We start from the raw sequence: 20,077 nt of genomic DNA on the forward strand, positions 1-20,077 counted from the left end.
CCACTTCCTGGCTCCATCCTGACTCTGACCGCCTAGGCCAGGCTGGTCTCCCAGGCAAGTGACCTACAAAGACCCAGGGAATCACCAAGCAGGTGATGGCCTGGGTGAGGGGAGGTAAAACATTAGCAAGATTTGGATTCTGCTCCCCTCCAGGGCCCGAGGGTGTCTCTGGTCAACATAAATTCCTGGACAGCATCTCTGTTGAAGGTCCTTGTCCTGTGTTCGAGGGCACTTGGGAGAACACTGGCTAACCTGGGAAAGGGGAGGGGACTAAGGGTACTTTTGGGGAAAATCCAACCTGGGTGTCTAACTCTAGTGATAAGCCAGATCAAGTAAGGGATGGCTGGCCTGATTGAGTTGGGGGGCAAAACTGAGCTTAATAGCCACTTACAGCTAGGGATGTGGGGTACCCGCCCACAGACAGAAATTAATCTCAAAACACGGGAGCTTTCTCAAGTTCTTTGAAGAGGCTCAGGGAAGGAAGTTATCAACTGGAACCCCAAGGCGTCTACTTGATTGGGGCCAAAGGAGCCAGCAGGCGGGGAACCTCTGTGCAGGGTCCCAGGAAGCCCAGCCAGCACAGGGCGGCAACTGCTGTGTGTGTGTCTGCATCTGAAGCTTGTCTTGGAAGCGGAAGTTCCTGGAGGTGGAGTCACACGTGTGATGGGAAGAGGATGCCTTGGTTGTGACTTCTCCATGGCAGAGGTCACGTTCAGTTTCACAGCATTTTGAGTAGTGTTTCGTGAATGCCTATTTGGTGCCCAACCTGGGTTCGGCCATCGCACATTTGCTAGTTCATTGGATTACACGGGAACCCATGTTTCAGGTGTGGAAACAGAGGCTCTATCCTCAAATTAACAACTCACAAGCAACAGGGCTGGGCATGGGGTCCAGGGCCTCAGGGTGCCTGCCTCTCCACTCCTGGCCTCAACGCTGTGCCCTCTGAGTATTCCCAGAGCCTGGCCCCCAGGAGGCAAGAGTGCCATACGCGACATTGATTTGAATGATCAACAAGGATGACGATGTGGCTGCAGAGGGACAGAGGTGCAGCTCTGTCACCAAGAGTCAGTGGGTGCTCACTTCCCCTTTCTGGGCTGCCAGTGTGCCATTGGTGAAAGAGGAATGGTGCTTCTTGTGCTACCCGCCTCACACCAGCAGTACAGGAATTAGTAATACATCTATACCTAAATCAGCAGTATAATAATTACCCAAATAATAACAACAACAATACACATTTTTGGAGCACTTACTCTGGGCCAGACTCTACAGAGTTAAGAGTGGGCTTTGTGGCTCCACGGCCAGGGTTCAAGTCCCACCTCCTCTAGGTACTAGTCATGTGACCTTCATTGAGCTACTAACCCCTTTCTCTGTGCCTCAGTTGACTCATCTATAAAGTGGGGATGAGCATAGCACCTCATAGGGGTGGGCTGGGAATGAAATGAAGCTGCAGACTGCTTAGCACAGTGCCTGACCTGGCTCAAGACACAACAGTAGCTATTCTCATCGTTAAGTGACGCTGTCGTCTCACACAGCATTTCATGTCGTCCATCCCACACCTCAATGCATCCGTTAGACCCTGCTGGGGATGGGAGGCTCAGTGCAGAGACTAGCTGTCTGACCAAGGTCCCCAGGGGTTAGAGGCTGACTCCAGAGCTGAGTGTTTCACCAGAGGCTGTGGTAGACTGAGTAGGAGGGTGAGAATGGCCACGCCCCACAAGGTGGCATTGTTATCAGGGTACTTGTTATATTTATCCTCACATCAGTAATGCTCAGCGAGTCAGGGCTGACTTAGAAGGCTGCCCCTCGGCACGCTGGGTTGTCACCAAAGAGCAGTGTGCTTTGCTGGTTTCCCTTCATGTGGACACAACCTCACTGGGTCTGGCTGCCCCCTTTCTGGCTTTCAGCAAAGCCAGCACTTGCGAGCCTCATGCAGAGATGGGCCCACAAGCCTCTGAAGACTGAGGACCCACAGCATTCCCCAGTCGCCTCATAAGGAGCTCTCCGGAAAGTGGGGTGATGCTGACACTTACCTGGAAACAGAGAAAAGCTTCTAGACAGACTCTGACATTTGGAAAGCAGCTGGCAAGCCCTGTGTCCCCAGGGGTGAGGGACTGCCAGGCTCCTGATGAGGCGGCGGGAGTGGGGAGGGGGATTTCAATGGAAGCCATCTGACTACCTGAATGCTTTTGTCAGGAGGAGGCTGGAGAGAGGGGCAGCGGGCTGAATAAGAGGGAAGAACACCACACGGGAATCTCATTTCCCCCGTCCCAAGACCCCTGTGCATCCACTAAGGACTGGACTAACGCTTAATTAGTATCTGGAAACAGACGTTCTGGCCTCGAGCAGGGCACAGCTCCACCCTGACCCCTCAGGAAAGCAAATCAGGCAGGCGAGAGATACAGGTGCTGAGCACGAGGGGGAAGGAAGAGGCCCTGATTCCGTCCTGAAGTTCTGCAGGGAGAACGGACAAGCAGCAGCCCCTCCGGCCATTTCACCAGGGTAGCACATTCACATAAGAGGATTATCGTGAATGGTGTCAACATTCAATCTGCGTCTCAGGTCAGAAAGGGCATTTTTTGTGAATTTGCGCAGGCCGGGAAACACATCCAAGCCCCGTGGGCCACGGAGCCGTCTAACGGGAGGGACCGGGGGCTGCTTCCCGAGCCCTGGGACACAAAGGTGGCCGAGCGCGGAGGCCTCTGCTCCTTTCCGCTCTGTTCCCGAGAGGCACTTGGAACACGGGTCTCAGACAGCAGAGGAAGGGACGGTCTCACAGGCCGGTGGTGGGTGAGAACTCGCGGACCACGTCGAGCGTCCGCTGATGAAGGAGTGAATGGAAACCCCAGCACCGCTGGGCTCTGTGTGTGCTTCCAGGAGCTCCCCAGTGGGAAGCTACTGCTGCCTTAACCTCGGGAAGTCTCAGTCATCCCCTCCCCAGGGCCCTTTCTCCCCCTCCAAGGACATGGAATTGGCATTTTAGAGGAGCCCCAAGGCAAGCCCTCACCACCTTTCCCTCGCTGCTATGGACTGAACGTGTCTCCCCCAAATTCCCATGTGGAAACCTAACCCCCAGGTGAGAGTGTGAAGAGGTGGGGCCTTTGGGAGGTGATGAGGTCATGAATGAGGGATGAGGGCCCTTGTATGAGAGACTCCAGAAGCTCCCTTGCCCCTTCCACCGTGTGAGGGCACAGCAAGAAGACTGTGTCTATGAACCAGGAAGCAGGCTCACATTAGACTTTGAACCTGCTGGCACCTTGATCTTGGGCTCCCAGCTTCCAGAACTATGAGAAATAAATGCCTGCTGTTTACAAGCCTCTAGGCTATGTTACTGGGTTGTAGCAGCCCAAACAGACGGATGGTAATCATTTCACCATGATGCCCTGCAAAGGTGGCCAGTGGTCCTATTAATCATGTCTGCCCTGTGCCCAGTATTGAGGCCTACTCCTCAGGCTTAAAGTTCAAGGGTATGTTTTATAAGCTACCCCTGTCTAACTGAGGGGGGCAGCATGAAGGGAAATGGCCAGAGTCCTGCTGCTGCTCGGTTTCAGCAGGACTCTCAGGGTCCTTCTGGTGGGGTCGAGGGCTCCTCTGCCTCTCCTCTAGCTCAGTGGGAAGGATGCCGTAGGGAGGGTGGGGGCTGTGACAAGCCAGAGAGCCCAGGCCCCGTCTAGAGGGGCAGCTGCCCCTCGCCCAGGAGATGACTGCCCCACAGGAACAGAGGCTCGGCGTGGTCAGACTGTCCAGATTCTTAAGAGAAGTTCTAACTATGAGAGTTACACAAAACTCTGAAATACTGGCGATAAAGTCAAAGTTCATGCCAAAGAGACTGTTTCTCGGGATCAGACAGTGTAGCTCTAACGAATCCTGTCTGCAGCCCGACTCTGGCCTGAGGCTGCCTCTTTCCATCCTTTGTCTTGGGAGGGTTTGCATTAGGGCAACACCTCTTCATTTTCAAGGAAGAAAGAAGTAAAAAGAAAATTTTAATTTGTTCATTTAATCATTCATGCCTCAGAGTCCCTGCACGCTCACAATGTGACCTTGATTTTTGAGGCAGCGTGGCAGGAAGCTACGGTTGTCCTCCAAACACCCCCAGAAGTCCCTCCAAGAGGTAAAGCAGTTGGCCAGGAGCACGGGTCCGGCCTATTGCAGAATCCCTCATGTTCCTATCTGCCTGGCCAGCCGTCAGCAGCTGTGAAAGGAAAGCAGTCCCCACTGGCGCCCGGCGACGTCCCATCCTCCCCTGCGAAGCTGTGCAGAGAGGCTTTGAGTCACTGCTTAGACAAGCCGGTGGTGAGAGGTGCCATAGATCAGGCACCAGGAGAAAGAGCCGGGCCACCCACGGCTTGGGGCAGGTGTCGGGAAGGAAGAAGAGGACCTGCTGAGCAACCTGGACCATCGCCCTGTCGTGCCCTCCCGCTGCTGCTTAGTCCACCTGTGCTTTGCTGCCGCACAGAGGTGGCGAGGGAGAGCCACACGCCTCACTAGGGCGGCACCGATCCAATCTGTCACCTGCCTGGGCAGGGGGAAAAGGTGCTGCAGTTCTCCAGCCAGATCTAGCCACTCTCGGAACCGCACCTGCTCAGCTGCCAGACTACACCCCAGCAAACGGCGGAGACTGCAAAGTTCGGCCACACACAGAGCTGGCGAGGCTGCGGGGAAACTATCTCCTACCTAGCCGGTAGGATTGGCACAGTCTTCACGATGAGCCATTTCTCAGTGTCTGCCCAAAGAACAAGTGAGCATGACCTTCGACCCAGCAGTTCCACTTCTAGGGATTGATTTTATTAAAAAGCCTGTGCATGTGCTAAATAAGGTGTTTATACAATGTCATCCTTTACAGCAATGTCACAGCCAAGTACTGGCAATGACCCAAGGGTGTCCATTTTGGAGGGCTGTCTCAATGAAGGCAGCAGAGCCACGCAAGGGGAAACTATGCAGCTGTGAAAAAGAACCAGGACACTCTTATCTACTGATTAGGATGAATCTCCAAGTTGACGAGTGAACAAGCAAGGTGCAAAACAATATGTATAATGGACTTTCATTTATGTAAAAAGTGTGAAAATAATGTGTGTGTGTATTTGTCTACGCTACAAGGATCACGAGAATAATGAATGTTGCTTGCTGATAGGGAGAGAAACTGTGTGGCTGCGGTTAGGGGAGAGAGAAAATCCTTTCACCATGTATATTTTATGTCTTTTCAGTTCAGAACCATGCGAGTGCCTCTAATGTAGAAGCAGAACTAAAACCTGAGAAATGGCAAGCTCACAAAGAACACAAAACACACCAAAGCCGAAGTCCACACCCCAGGACAGGTGCCCCCGGCCTCAGCCCCAGCGCCCTGCCCTCCCGGCTGGCACCGCCCACTCACCTGCTCCTTCTCCGAATACGGGTTGTTGAGGACCACAGGCACGTTGCCCTTCCCCCACAGGTCACTGAAGACTCGGTCATTCTCCACACCGAGGGGCAGAGGTTTGTGAGACTTGTCGTCCAGATTTCTGCAAGGCAAGGTCAGGGAGAGGTGAGGACAGCATGATGTCAGCTACCCTCTCCAGCTGGTTGCCCTGGTCTGGAATTCCCGAGTCAATCCAGAACCTCCACTGCTCACCCATGTGACTCTGTGAGGAGCCAGAGAGCACCGGGTGCCCAGCCTGCCGCTTCACAGGATGGCCAGCAACAGGTGGGAGGGCAGCCCCGCTGTCGAACTCAAAAGGTGAGCTCATCCAAGTTGGCACCAATGGCTAGCACACACCCATCTCTGTGGACTTCGTTTCAAGGTGGCCATAGTGAGGATTTTGCTCCTCCTTACCCTCTCCCTCACAGATCCAAAAACAGAGGAATCACATCTCCTAGCTGCACCCCATGCAGAATCCCGGGACAAAGTAGTGGCCCCTAGACTTCCTTAGTAAGAAGCAGGAGGCAGGAGGAACAGGGGAAGAAACGTGTCCTGTGGACCAGGGTGGCGAGTCATTCTAACGCTAAGGCATTGATAACAGGACTAAGGATACGAGGCCAGGATAAACAGGAATGCTTCTGAAAATAAGGGGAACATAAAAACCAACAATAATAATTTTAATCATGATAGCTAATGTTTACTGAGCACTTTACATACGTTTTGTTCATTTAACCTTTGTGATAACCCTGTTAGATATGAATACCAATCACCATTTTACAGGTGGCAGAGGTGACAAAAGCTGAATTGCTCAAGGTCACAGTCCCCCAGCCCATTCTTCACGTCCTTTCTGAAGTGAAGGCTCTCGTCATTACCATCACCTGTCACCATCATTATTATTGTTATCATCACCATCATCACCACAATCAATCTTGTGATCATCACCATCACATCATACCACCCAGCTGCTCTCCACTCTGAGCATAACCATCACTGTCACCCTAGTCGTCATCACCAGTGCTACCGTCATCCTAACCATCACATCACCACCGCCATAATCACTCTCAACATTATCCTCACTCTTGCCATAATCCTCACCGCCATCATCACCAGCACCACCTTCCTCCTCCATCTTGACCATCATTAGCCATCATCGGATGAGGAAACAGAGGCTTGGAGAGGTTAAATCACTAGCCCAAGAAACATACCTAGCGATGGCAGAGTTAGGATTCAAACTCAGGCTTGTTCCTGCCTCTCCAGCCTGACTTCTCAACCACACAGCTCTCCTCTCTCCCAGGCTTAGCACTCGAATAGGTTCGGGAGGAGGCTCTCTCAGCCGTCCTCTGAAATGGAGAGAAATCAGGGCTGGGAGGGGACGACTGTGCATCATCAAATCCAGACCTGCTCCTCCTCCCCCAAGTGCTGCCCTCCTGCTTCCCGACAACCTGCTTCTTTTCAAGCCTCCCACCCAGCCTTACTCTGACTATGGCATCTGCCTGCTCCCCAGCTTTGGATGCTGTGGCCTGCTCTGTGGCCCATCTTGGTTTTGGTCCCAGGCATACAGGCTGGCCCGTGTCTAGCCCTCTGTTCTATGTTCCCAGCTCTGGGGACTTCTGGTCCTGGCTCCATAATTCACCCGGACCCGCAATCTGGTGCCGACAGCTATTCGGGATGAATCAGGAGCCAGGGCCCTAGAGAGTGCGCGGCCCTGAGCCCCCGCTCCGGCTGCTTGCTTGGGTCCAGCCAGGCCCACCCTCCTTGCTGCGTTTCACATAGTTCTGGTGGCCCATGTAAAAGCCACTTCCGCTCTCCCGCTTGGAGAGGTCTGCAATTGTCAGAGAGAACACACTGCTTCACCCCCTTTAAAATGTCACCAAAACACATGGGGACTGGTTCTTGATTACAGAACCCAAGTTGACGGTTTACCTACGTGGTGATAAACAGAGGAACTGTCTGTTGAGAGGGCTCCTCGAAATGCCCTTCAGCTCGCTTTCAGCTCTGAAACTCCTGCTTCCGTGACATCACGTGACCGAAAACAGGGATTCGGCGGGGAAGGGATGAGGGTGATACTGTCTGAGCATCTGTAATGCACCACGGACTGGCATGGAAGTTATCTCATTTTGCCTCCGCAGAGACTAAAAGCTCCCTTTACCGATGCGGAGACGGAGCCCAGAGAGGCTGGGCCACCTTGCCAGGTCCCGCTGCACGCAGGACCGTATGCACGTACGCACGAAGCAGAGCCGGGACTCGCAGCTAGGCCTGACTGACGCTCGGCCGGATCCTTCCTTTTTCAAATAGCAGAGGCAGGAAAAGCACGTCGGGACGCTCACTCTAAGTCAGAGGCTAAAGAGCAAGTAATCCAACATCTCCCAGAACGAGTCAGTTCACAAAAATTACAGGGTACAATTACCTAGGCAGCTCAGAAAGGGCTCACACAGCTTGTCTTATGTGAGCCTCCAGGGAGAAAGCCGCTTTTATCATCCGCCTTTAAAAGAAGACTTTAACAACTTTGTTTAAATAATGCTTTTAAAGTGTTTCGTTAACACAAACTTATTTAAGAGTCCCATGTGATTGGCAGAGGAGGAATATTTTTAATATGGCACCGGGGGAACTAGCAGGTTGAGCTCTTTTGCTTCCATTCACTCAGAGGCAAAATTAGAAGTAAACCTGGATAGATCCCCACCCCCAGCCTGTCAGTGATGAGCAGATCAGAGGGAAATCTACCTGGGACCCAGCTGCCCGAAGGGTTTGTCTGGCAGCACCACCTGAGGGTTACGAGCACTGACAATGGATTGGATAAAACTGAGTTCAACAGCTCGGCTTTGCGGGTTGTAAGCTGTGCAACTTTGGGTATTTTGGATACTTAACCGTCCCAATTCTCAGCCTGTTCATCTCTGAAACAGGGTTAATAATAATGCCTTGTTTGAGGGGTTGTGGCGATGGGTAAATGAGGTCAGGCTTACGGCGCTCGGCTATGTGGTGCCGATGATCCTCGCTCTTCCTGTGCATTTGCTTGTGGGCTGATGAGACGGAAGCAGAGGAAGGGGCGTGCTACTTCTGTACGAAACAGCTAAGGCTCCTCTCAGCCAGCGCGGGCCAGCAGGACTGCCTGCCACACGACCACGCTCCACATCTGGGCTGTCTGGTATCACAGCCACTGGGCACACGCGGCCACTGAGTACTTGAAGAGTGGCTATTGTCAGCGAGGAACTGAACATCTAGTTGTTGAGCTGTGACTAAGTTTAAATCACTGTGTGTGGCTAGTGGCTACAGCAGGGGACGGTGCCGCTCCAAGTCTCTGTGTCTCTGAAGACTGGGACACGAAGGCGTACGTGGCTCCTACCTGGGAAGGGGGTGTCTTCCCTGGAAGTTGGGGGACAGAGGCAGGGACGTCTACACTCAGACCCTTTCTGAGCTGTCACGTCTTGTTCCTGGAGCCCAGGAATTTGGGGATTCTCTGCTTCCCTTCCAGACTCCTGCCTCCCAGCATTCTCTGCCCTGATATTTACTCTGTTTCCCACCTGGAGAGCATTTTCTGTGCTTGCTGGCAGTGACTAAACCAAAGCCATTTTTCTTCCACTTTGCTAGCTAGGTGATCATACCCAAGCCAAGAGGCGGCGGTATAGCATCTCTAAACCTCTGAGAACCTTTGCCAAATCCCTCCAACCAAGGCTTCCTGGGAGCCAGGACCCTCTGACCTCTCACACAGTGGCGGTGGGTGGGGGGTTCTGGGCCTGACCCCGCAGAAAGTCTGCACAAGTGTTGGTCGGCCCAGTGCTGACCCTGAAGGCCCAGGACGGGGAACAGGTGGGCCATGCCCGTGTGCGCCGTGCAGCCTGCAGGTGGGGGCCGCCGGCTCTGGCCCAACCAGGCAAGGAGGCCGCCGAGGAGCAGCTGGTCCTGGCAGGAAGCCCCGCCTGCGTCTCTCAGCAGACGCCACACTCCCTCTGACCCCCCTTCTCACCCTCCACACATCAACAGCCTTTGGTTTCTGCCTCTACCTGGCAGCGGATGCTGGGAGCTGAGCTAAAGCAGGAAGATTTGGGGACTGTGGAAACTGGGTCCGGGGTATGTGCAAAGCTTTTCTCCAAGATTTCATCATGCTGGAAAAGAAAACTGTCTCCATAAAGAGAAAAGTGTGCCATTGAGAGAATTCCATGGTGAGAGCCGTGGCTGAGAAGGAAGGTGAGGGCTCTGGGGCCAGGGAGAGCCGTGACTCCAACACTCATGTCACACCAGTTGTGCAGGGTCTCAGACCCGTGTCCAGATGGCCCCGGCTGGGGGGTTGGACTGAATTTGGACACTGGAGAGCCTGGGGCAGCCCCAGGCCAGCTCCTGAGGCTGGCTGTCTCACCAGGAGGTGGACTTTGTGCTAACAGCTCTTCTGATATTTTCTTTATTTTTTGAAAGGCTTTATTTTTTGAAATCAGTTTTAGCATGCAATCGCTGGAATCTTCTACTTTGCCACAATTTCACCTTTCCAGAAAACTCTGCAGGCCAAACAGAACTCGTGGGAGAACTGGGTGTGACCTCTGACCTAACGGGATGCTGGAGTTCCTCCCCTGGAGTGCTGCGCCAGGGAAGTCCAACGGAGCGGGAGAACTTGCAGGAAACCCTCCGGGTGTGGCTTGACCTGTGCTGAGAGTGGCCACCACTGACTTTCAGCTGGAACCTGGTTGTTCTGGAAGGATTCTTAGGGCTCATCTGTTCCAAATACCATTTTTGCAAACGGGGGAACTAAGGCCCAAGGGGCTTTCCTAAAACATGTAGCTGGCGAGTGGCAAAGGGCAGAGGCTAGAAGCAAGGTCACTACAATAGTGAGGCGTCACCTTGCACTGATGGTGACAGACCCAACCATGATACTGTTCAATGGGATCTTGGTGGAAGAGGGTGGCCCCAAAGTCATCAGGTCCTCATCCGTGGGACCCATATATATGTCACTTCACATGGAAAAAGGATTTTTGCAGGCGTGTTTAAGGGTTTTGAAAATGGGGAGATCATCCTGGATCATGTGGTCAGCTCTAAACGCAGTCACAAGTGCCCCTCTAAGAGAAGGCCAAGGCACATCCCCACAGAGGAGGCAGGCTGTGTGACGGCGGGAGGAAGATGCCGGCTTTGCAGATGCAGGAAGGGGTCACGAGCTGGGAAAGGCAAGCAGTGCAGCTCTGGAAGCTGGAGAGGCAAGGAAACCCATTCTCTTCTAGAGCCTCCAGACAGGAGCCCTCCAGAACTGTACACAGAGAATAAGCGTGCGTTGTTTTAAGCCACCAAGTTCGTGGTGTCTGTTGTAGAACCCAGTGGAAACTGACACAAGGAGTGGACGGTGACAGAGACGGGCGGCACGGTGGCTGGAGAGCTGATGGCCCCTGTCCCTATGTCTGACCTCACTGCCTACCACTCTCTCCCTACCTACTACATTCAAGACCATCCTTCAGTCTTGGGAGTGTACCAACCCCGTTCTTGCCCCTGCGCCTGTGACCCTGCTGTGCTTCCTGACAGGAACACCCTCCCTGGGCGTCCCATGTTCTGTACCTTCTGGCCTCTGTACAGATGTTGCCTCTTCGGCGAGGCCTTCCCCAACCCTCCAAGCTAATGTCTCTACAGCCCTAAGCCACTTTTCTTCAAATCACTGTTATATTTCTGTCATAGCAGGTGTCACAGCCTAAAAGGACTGTATGTGTCAATTTGCTTATTCATTTTTTAAAACCTATGGTCTGACTCCACAGTGGCAGAGGTTCATCAGTGGATCCCCAGTTCCGAGGACAGAGTCTGAGGCAGAAGAGACGCTCGGACCACGTTTGCTGAATGAAAGATGAGAAGCCCCTCGGTGACGTGCAGTTTGGGGTGGGTTTGTGGGCTTACTCCATAGCTCTTCCCCAGAATGAGAGGGGGGATGCCCACGTGACAAGATGACAGGGACACAGATGGAAAGAGGGCACAAGGCAAGAGCAGGAACTATAAACAGGGTCTCTGTCCCCTGCCCAGGGAAAGACAGACTGGGGAAGCCCCTCACGCTCGAATGGCCACGGCGAGAATGAAGGGCTGCGCTGAGATTCAGGGTCAAGGCACTGGTGTCGGGTTCAACCCCTCGGCTGAAAACGCCGTCACGGTGTTCACAGCTACAAGGCGCATGAAGTGCGGCAGGGAGAGCTCCTCCGACACAGACAGGTCTGGACCCCACGCCATCATCGGCTGGTCTAGGTCAGGTCTCCAGGGGTGGCATCTCTGGCAGATGGCCTCAGTTTCCCTGGGTTTGGACTCTGAGCAAATATGCTGATGTCCTCAGAACCTTGATGGCTAGTGGTCAAGTGAACTGTGGCCAACAGTGCCAGCTCCAAAGTCAGGAGAGGTCAAGAGCATGGGCTTAGAGTCAAGTCTTGGCTCTGTTGCTCGATAGCTGTGTGATCTGGGATGAGTAACTGCACCTCTCTGAGCCTTGGTTTCCATATTAGCAAACAGGGCACTATGAGGAGCAAACGGATTACTTGATGTAAAGACCTTGGTGTGTGGTGATGCCCCCCGGAGTGCTCTGTGGAGGCTGAACAGAATGATGACAAAACTCAGGCATTTGCAACAACCTAGATGGATCTTGAGGGTACTCTGCAAAGTGAAGTAAGTCAGAGGCAGAAAGACAAATACTATATGATTTCACTTATGTGTTAAGTCTCAAAAACAAAGTCGTTGATGCGGAGAACAGATTGGTGGTTGCCAGAGGGGGCAGGGGTGGGGGAGGGGAGGGTGAAATGGCGAAGGGGATCAGTTCTGTGGTGATGGATGGGAACTGGACATGCAATGGTGAACACTATGCAGTGTACACAAATACTGTATGTCACACACCCGAAATAGGTATAATCTTGTATACCAATTTTACCACAATAAAAAACACCTGCCAAAAACCAAAAACGAAACTCAGGCTTCTTCTCACAGAGGAGGCCCCCACCCCCCATCAAGGCGATTCTCTAGGGTCCAAATTGACTTCCATTCCTCCAGCCACATTCTGTTGCCTGGTTTCTCTTCAACTCATTGTGGGATTTCTAGGTAGAACCAGGGCAGTGCTGTGTGACCCTGGACAAGATGCCTCGCCTCTCTGAGCTTCAGTTCTCATCTATAAAGGGGACTAAAACCACACGCCCTACTTAGGGAGCCTCATTCACGCAGGGAGGTAATCTGTAAGTAACTGAGTGCCCCACAAGTGGAGGAGAAGTTATCGGAGCACAGGGCGAGGCTGACCGGCTGGTCCAGATGGATGCTGGACCGGAGATCTTGGCCTCCTTAGAACCCTCCTTCGGGGCAGCAAGCTGATAACCTGGATAGCCCCTGACATGTAGCATCTTAAAGTGACCGTTCCCAAGTGCAGGAGGTCCCGGATTTCTCTTTCTTGCACTCACATGCTGCCGCCGCCATCTGGCAGGGCCACCTCCCCCCAGGGATGAAGGGATGAGGCTGAGGTAAGGGCCAGCACCCAAACAACAGGACGAGGGTGCTCCGTGAGCGAGAGCGACGAGACGGAGCCGACTAAGTCTGTCTGAAAGGAAAGAGGGACGGAAGGTAGGGAATGAGACCAAGAGAACAGAAGGTCAGGGTCACTGCTGAGAAGCCGCCTCTCTCAGACTCCGGAACTCACAGACCAGTACGTGTGACCTGGATGTGGGGCTGCAGGCCTGGCGGGCAGCGTGGGCAGCGCGGGCACCCTGCCCATTGTTGCCTGCTCAGTGGCAACCAGAATCCGGAATGCCAGTTTTGACCCCACCTCCAACACGCAGCTTGGATGGAGAGGCCCCTGGGAGGGTCTGTAACCTCCAGGCAGCCACATGCTCGAGGGGCCTGAAGTCTCCCCAGCCTGCCAGCCCCGAGAGCAACCGCAAAGGCACTTTGTCTCTGCGTTTCCCTCTCCTCACTCGGGACAGCGATCTTCAGTGAGGCACTTATATTTCAGTGGGGCAGCCTGGCACTGTGTGGGGGGCGCTCATGGCTGTCCATAAGGAGGGAGGTGGCACCTGGGGTCGTGAACACTCTGTAGCACCAAGGATACCCCCACACAAGGAAGAGGTGTTCTGACTGCCACATAGTCAGAACCTTTGGATGCTCATACAGATTAAAAAAAATGCTTAAATTTCTGAGCCATGATTCCAATTCGCTCTTAGGTATATATGCAAGGCTTTAAAATATATACCGAATTTTCCACGCACGGCACTACTGCAACGAAATCAAAGACAGACAGGGCATCGCTTTATTGAAAGCTATTCACCATTTCAGAAAATCATGTCACTAAGGCAACGACGCGGCTGGTGACATCCAAGTTGCCAAAACAACACACCTGTGTCAATCTGCCTGTGACACGGTTATGTCCGCAGCAATTCTCTGCTTAGGTGCAAACATCTGACCATTCCAGCGGAGTCATGCCTGAGCGCTGATATATTAAACTACAGGCTCATTTTACCGTAAGTTACTCTTATGCCCTGTCCCCGTTGTTTTATAGTTAGGGCTTTATATTGATTTAAAAAAATGTAAAGTGTGTGTCAGTTATATGATCCATGAACTAGCTTCTGGTTAGTGGAGGGGGCATCTAAAAGCACTTGTTTAAAAATGCGGGGGTGGGGGGCCCCGGGTCCGGCACGGGCGTGAGCCATGGAGCCTGGGAACGCATGCCGTCATTAAATACCCCTCGGCCTCCGAACCATCCGCATTGTCGGGTTTCACGGAGCTCTGCATTGCCCTCTGTTGCTTTCCCGCAAATCTTACCTCCTCCAAAATGGTTGTTTTTCTGCTGCTTTTGGTCAAACAATCGCTCTACGTGCAAGGTTGACAGAATAACTAGAGGGAGAGCTGTGATGGGTCAGGGTGGGCTCAGTGCTCAGGTGCAGCCACCCAAGTGGGAAGGCAGGCTGGGCTGCGCGTGAGACTGGTGTGCTCCTCCCTCACCTTCGGGGAAACAAACGCTGCTCCCCGAGATGCTGCTGCGAGAGGCCGCTCGGGGCTGGCTGACCAAAGGGCTGCCGTTAGAGTCCTTCGCGTTTGACGACCTCACAATTTCTGGTCGGGGGGAGGGGGGCCCACACCCGAGTCCCCTTCCATAAGAGGGGGTAGATGAGAAGGGCCTGCCTGGCCCCACTCTGGTAGTAAGAGGGGCCACAGGGTCAGTGCTGGAGTGAAAATGAGAGTGGGGGGGAGAGAGAAACTTCTCTCTCTCCTACCTCCTGACCTGCTATTCTCCGACCACCTGGCCCAGCTGCCAAGTCCTCCCCAGAGAAGGAACCAGAATTGCCCACTGTGTTGCCAGCTTTCCTCTCTGTAGAATCAAAAAATGCGGACGTGGCAAACACAGAAGGGCTGGTACCCAGCTCTTCGAGTTCTAGCCTCCGCTCCCTCCGAATCCAAGCAGGAGCCCGTCTGGGGAGTTGGGGCCAGTTCTCTACCTTGACTCTAACCCCCTCCTTTAGAACCCTCGTTGCCCGCGATGGGCTGTCTCAGGAGAGAATAGGCTTGGGCTGAGGGCTTCCTGGTGCTCAGCCCCCCTCTCCTCCCAGGGCCCTGACACCCACCTCACGTACTGAGTGGCCGCTGGGAAGGCCCCTCCTCTCCGAGCCACAGTTTCCTCACCCCTGACATGTAGATTGCAAACATACTCATGTTGTGGGGCTGCTGGAGGGTTATGTGGGATCAAGATCGGAAGGCATGACACCAGCTACAATGACTAACAACTCTGGGGTTCATGGCCAGAGATATATCCCAGAAGCTATGTCCATTCTGCTCTTGCAATTGCACTTGAAGGGAAAGAGGAGAGGGTGAGTGAGTGGCTGTGCCCACTCACAGATGTCAGGGGCAGCTCAGGCTGGCTTCTGGGCTGCGAGGCTGAGCTTCAGTACATGCTCGCATGCAAGGTGCACAGGCGCATGCACACCTGTGGGGCTTACCTGTCCACCTGGACTTCTGCGTCCTTTGTCTCTGCTTTGTCCGGTCCCCCTCCATTGATCCCTCTGTCACCACTGGTGAGAAGGTTCAGCACAGGCTCTATCTCTTTGAGCAAGTCATTGTGCTCCCCATGGCCCTGAAGGGTGACCCCGGCATTCTTCTTGGCAGGGTCCGGGCCCGGAGGCCGGGGCGCCAGGCCGTTGGTGTGGGACAGTGAGCCAGCCTCCTGCCCATTGTCGTGGGCATGCTGTGGCCCATTGCCAGGACCGGTGGCCCCATCCACTGTCGGCAGCTGCTCTTTGCAGGCTGATGACTGGTGCGACAGATCGACAGCTGTGGTGGGGGGACCCAGGGGCTGTGTCACCCGGATGGTCTTGGGGGTCCCATCCCCAGTAAAGGTGGTCTCCAGGTGCGTGGTGAAGCCCTCAGGGCCCCGCAGGATGAGGACCACGTGGGTCTCAGAAGCAATGCCCCGGAGCACCTCCAAGGCATTCTCGTAACTCAGGTCCACCAACGGCTGGCCATTGACTGCCAGAATGATGTCTCCAGCCTGGATGAGGCCGCTCTGCTCTGCGGCTCCCCCTCGAATCAGGTCAGAGATGATCACGGGGGGCTTGCTCACCCGCTCCTTCACCAGGAAGCCCAGGCCCCCCACTTTGCGCTTGAAGAGGCGGACAGAAATCACGTTGGGCTGGATTTGCTGGACGCTGAACATGTGGTTCTCCATGGTGTCCAGTGCCCGAGGGTCTGAAAGCCTCAGACTATGTTGAGCCAAGGGAACCTCGTCAGGAGGAGCCCAGCTTCAGGCTGTGCTGACGAGGAGCTGGGGGGGTGGGGGCTGCGGGGGCCGTGGCGAGTCTCTTGGGCTTGTCTTTGACGTCAACTTGGCGTCACCTGCTCATTGCTGTTTGGCTGTTGGTGGCATGATTTCATGCGTCTGTCTCCTTCCTTGTTCTCTAAGGAAGTGACGGTCGATCGGGCAGACGTCAGGAGAAGCAGTGGGACCTGTCCCTAAGCAACAGGTCAGGCAGACAGTGAGGAGAAGTAGCTGGTGGATGCGTCTAGAGGTGACGCATACTCTTGTGAACTATTCTCTGGGCATGGCAGCCCGCAAGATGCAGACGAGACCTGGGGCTTCCTGAGCCAAAGAGAAGGAACAAGGGAGGGGATGGAGAGAATTAAAAAGAGATTGAAAATCATATGATCACATCAAGAGACGCAGAAAAAGCATCCAATAAAATCCAGCACCTATGTATGATAAAAAAAAAAGTCTCAGCAAAGTGGAAGAGAGGGATCATACTTCAACATCATAAAGGCTACGTATGTGAAAAACCTACAGCCAACATCGTACTCAAAGGGAAAAAACTAAAAGCGTTTCCCTTAAGATCAAGAACATGACAGCGATGTCTGCTTTCATGGCTCTTACTCAACATAGCTCCAGAAGTTTTAGCCACAGCGATCAGACAAGAAGAAGCAATAAAAGGCATCCGAAAGGGAAAGGAGGAAGTAAGACTGTCATTATCTGCAGATGACATGACACTGTGCATAGAAAACTCTAAAGACTGCACTGAGAGAGAGGCCGATGTAGAGTGTCCAACGCTACCTTCAAAACGAAGATGGGACACTCAGATATCTAGCCATAAGACACTCTGGAGTTCGGAAGCCAACCTCGCCACAAAATCCTTTATCTTCAAGGAGGATACTTCTCCTTGAACCCAGTTACTCGAAAATTGCCTGGGTTTATCTCCACGATCAAAACCCTGGAGAAACCACAGCCAGCCAGCCCCAGAAATCCAAAAGCAAGAATCATACGTCCTCTCTTATTTTCTCCTGCCACAAAGGAGCCACCCCTTCAGCTTGTCACACTTGCGGCCTTTGTCTCCCTGAGTTTCACAAACAGTTTCTGTCCACAGGGCAGGAGCTCGGCCCATGGGTCTCTGAGCTCACCATCCCTGCCATTCCTGAAGCCCTCACAGCAACCCCCTGGGAGGGGGCACAGCCTTCTGCACAACCACCAGTGAGAGATGTCCACTGGCCTTTACAACCCTCGTTGTAATTGTCGACTTGTTCCAGGTTCAAAAGGACAGATCGGGCCACATTAAACACCAAACTGGGCAAAATACTTACCAAAGACATGGGTCCACACAGAACTTCTAAGGACACATGCACTCCACAGGCTGCCTGAAGCCCTAACGGAGAAACATTAGGAAGCATGGACTGTGTGTCCCCAGGTGAACACAAGAGCGTAGCAAGTGCTCAATGAGTGTTGCATGCAGAAGAAAAATCTCAGATTAATCATAGCGGACATTCACTGAGCACAGACACTGTTAACATAGGCTTTTTCCTTTAATTTGCACAATAACCCTTCGATAGACAAGAAGACCAAGGCCAGGGAACGGTCAGTGACTTGTCCAAGGTCAGGTGGAGATGGATGGCAGAGGGAGGGCTGGTCCAACTCTTGAGCCTGAGCTTTTCCACATATACCCTAGGTTTTAAAAACTTCTATTCTAGTTCTTTTTGCAACTGCCACCAGCTCCCCCGGGCTCAGGGACATGAGGTGTAGTTGGGGTACCAAAGGCCAACAGTATGCTATGGCCCAGGTGGGTGTATACACCTGTGGCATGTATACAGAAGGCAGTGATGTGTATCTTATGCATCTGGGTTGAGACAGGTGATCTCTGGCTGTGGGTGGATTGGGGACAGGTGGGAGACAGTAAAGAACCCGTCCAGCTCTTTCCTTATCCCCAGCTCCATCTGTACCCTGGCACCCCCTCTGCCAGCATCTTCACCACGCCTTAGCTCAGCGAGAGAGCACCCATCTGCCACTACTAACAAAGTGACACTCACTCCCTCGTTTCCCTTTTAGCGGATTCCCAGGGTCACCCCGGGGCTAAGGCAGCTGACAAGCTCCTGCTGCCTCTGAGAGCAGGAAGTGGGTGCAGACATCCCCTCAGAGAAGGAGGCACCACCTCCTGGAGGCCCTGGGGGGCTGGTTAGCAAGTCCAGCATCCCCCCTGTGCAGCTTGCATTACGTAACCCGCCAGTCCCTCAGTGTGAGTGAGGGAATAATGACTACCCAGCCCAGCCTGGGCTGCGTTCTCCATCTGGTGTTGCTCTGTGTGTATGTTTCTCTCCATGTATTCATGCATCGCCCTCACATTGTGTCATTTCTCTGCTGTGTGTGTGAGCATGTGTGGCCTGAGTATCACCCAGCTGAGTGTCTTTCAGCATCTTGCGGCTGGGGTTCAGGTGTGCAGAGAAACCATCCAGAACCATGTGTCCCTCCTCATTTGGGGGAGGACTGGTCTGCCCTGCCCCCTTGCTTCTTTAACTCTCCATGAACCCTGGTTCTTCCCTGCACCAAACCCAGGATGTTTACTGTGTAAGTGGAGGCAGAGACGGCTGGCAGCTCCAGCTTATTCTTGAGTGTCCACACTGGGCATGAGGCTGAGGTATCTAATTAAAGAAGGGACTTGAAGGTGAGCTCCTGGGAAGGCCAGGTCCCCTGCTTTCTTCTTCCACAGGCTGGCTTGGGCCAGACCTGACCAAGGGACAGGGGCTGGACTTGGCTTAAGAAAAAGAACAAAAGCAATCCACAAACCTCCCCAGCCTGGCCTCTTGCTTTCTCAGCTGCTTTCCAATCAGAGAGGGCTGCTGGCTGGTGCTTAGGAAACTGGGGTGCTGTTTCTCAGACTTTGGCCCGAGAAAGGTAACTTGAAATTTGGAAGGAAGTGGAAAGGGGCTGGGCTTGAGAGGCAGGGATAAGTCAGTGTCTGCTGGGAGGCAGAATGAGAGAGAGGGAGAGAGAGGGAGAGAAAAGGAGGGAGAGAGAGAGGGAGAGAGAGGGAACACACAGTCCGGGGTCTAAGTAAGTGGGTGCTGAGCACTCGCCATGACAACACCCCCACAACACCAGGTGTCTCTCCTCTTCCTTCCCGAAGCGCACCTTCCTCTGCTGCCGTATTTTCAGGCTCACTCCGACCAGTGCTGTTTGACTGTCCCCATTTTACAGATGAATAAATTAAGCTGCTGTAGGGAGACGCCCTTGACCCTGTTTGCCAACATCCAGTGTCCAGCAGGCTCCTCAGTCCTGGGCCAACCTGGGGAGCTGGCCACTCTTCTGCCACAGGGATGATTTTAAAGACCCTTTCTAGCCCTCTCTGGGTGCTTCTGGGTGAGTTCTGTATTTTCTCTGAGCCTCAGTTTCCTTGTTACCACCAGTGCTCACCACCTGCTGGGTAATTGGGAGGACTGGACGGAACAGTGAATGCATGGTGCTGGGCAATGGCACAGAGTGCATACTCAGAAAGAAAATGGCCTCCTGTCATTGTTACATAACATGTAATGTTTTGGGCTTTCTGGCGTATAATTTAGCCACTTTCTATTCCACAGCAGTCTCGCCAAAGGTACATCATGTGCCATGCAGAAGAGGGCCCTTTGCCGGAAATCACACTGAGGCATCTCACGACAGTCACAGTACAGGGCAGTGACTCCACCCCAGCCTCCGCCCCTTGGAGCTGCGATCTTAAACAAATCACATGTGCGTGCCCGCCAGAGTACATACCATGGAAACAACACTTGGACCTGGGCCTCATTCAAGTAGTTCAGTGGCTTCAGTGTGTTTATTTCAGTTACCTTGCTGCGAGGAAATGAGCGGCTGACTTTCGGGGATGCCTGCCAGCGAGAAGCAGGGAGCCAAAATAGGCCAGCGTCTGCTACTACCATCTCGCTGCTCGACCTTGGTTAAGCTACTCTCCACCCCGGCCCGTTCTGCAG

At 53.5% G+C, this 20,077-nt stretch overlaps 1 protein-coding gene across 2 annotated transcripts in view; it reads right to left on the reverse strand.

The window, feature by feature from the left end:
• Window positions 1-16,862, reverse strand: part of NOS1 (nitric oxide synthase 1) — a 70,295-nt gene extending 53,433 nt beyond the window's left edge. For both annotated transcript variants that reach the window (XM_036013810.1, XM_028527734.2), the window contains exons 1-2: window positions 15,304-16,862; window positions 5,369-5,495 (exon numbers count right to left, since the gene is read on the reverse strand). In XM_036013810.1, the coding sequence (XP_035869703.1) occupies window positions 5,369-5,495; window positions 15,304-16,028 (852 nt within the window). In that variant the 5' untranslated portion in view covers window positions 16,029-16,862. The remainder of the gene's footprint in view (window positions 1-5,368; window positions 5,496-15,303) is intronic.
• Window positions 16,863-20,077: the final 3,215 nt, after the last annotated feature.

This window comes from Phyllostomus discolor, chromosome 13, assembly GCF_004126475.2.
Source record: "Phyllostomus discolor isolate MPI-MPIP mPhyDis1 chromosome 13, mPhyDis1.pri.v3, whole genome shotgun sequence".
Classification (NCBI taxonomy): Eukaryota; Metazoa; Chordata; class Mammalia; order Chiroptera; family Phyllostomidae; genus Phyllostomus; species Phyllostomus discolor.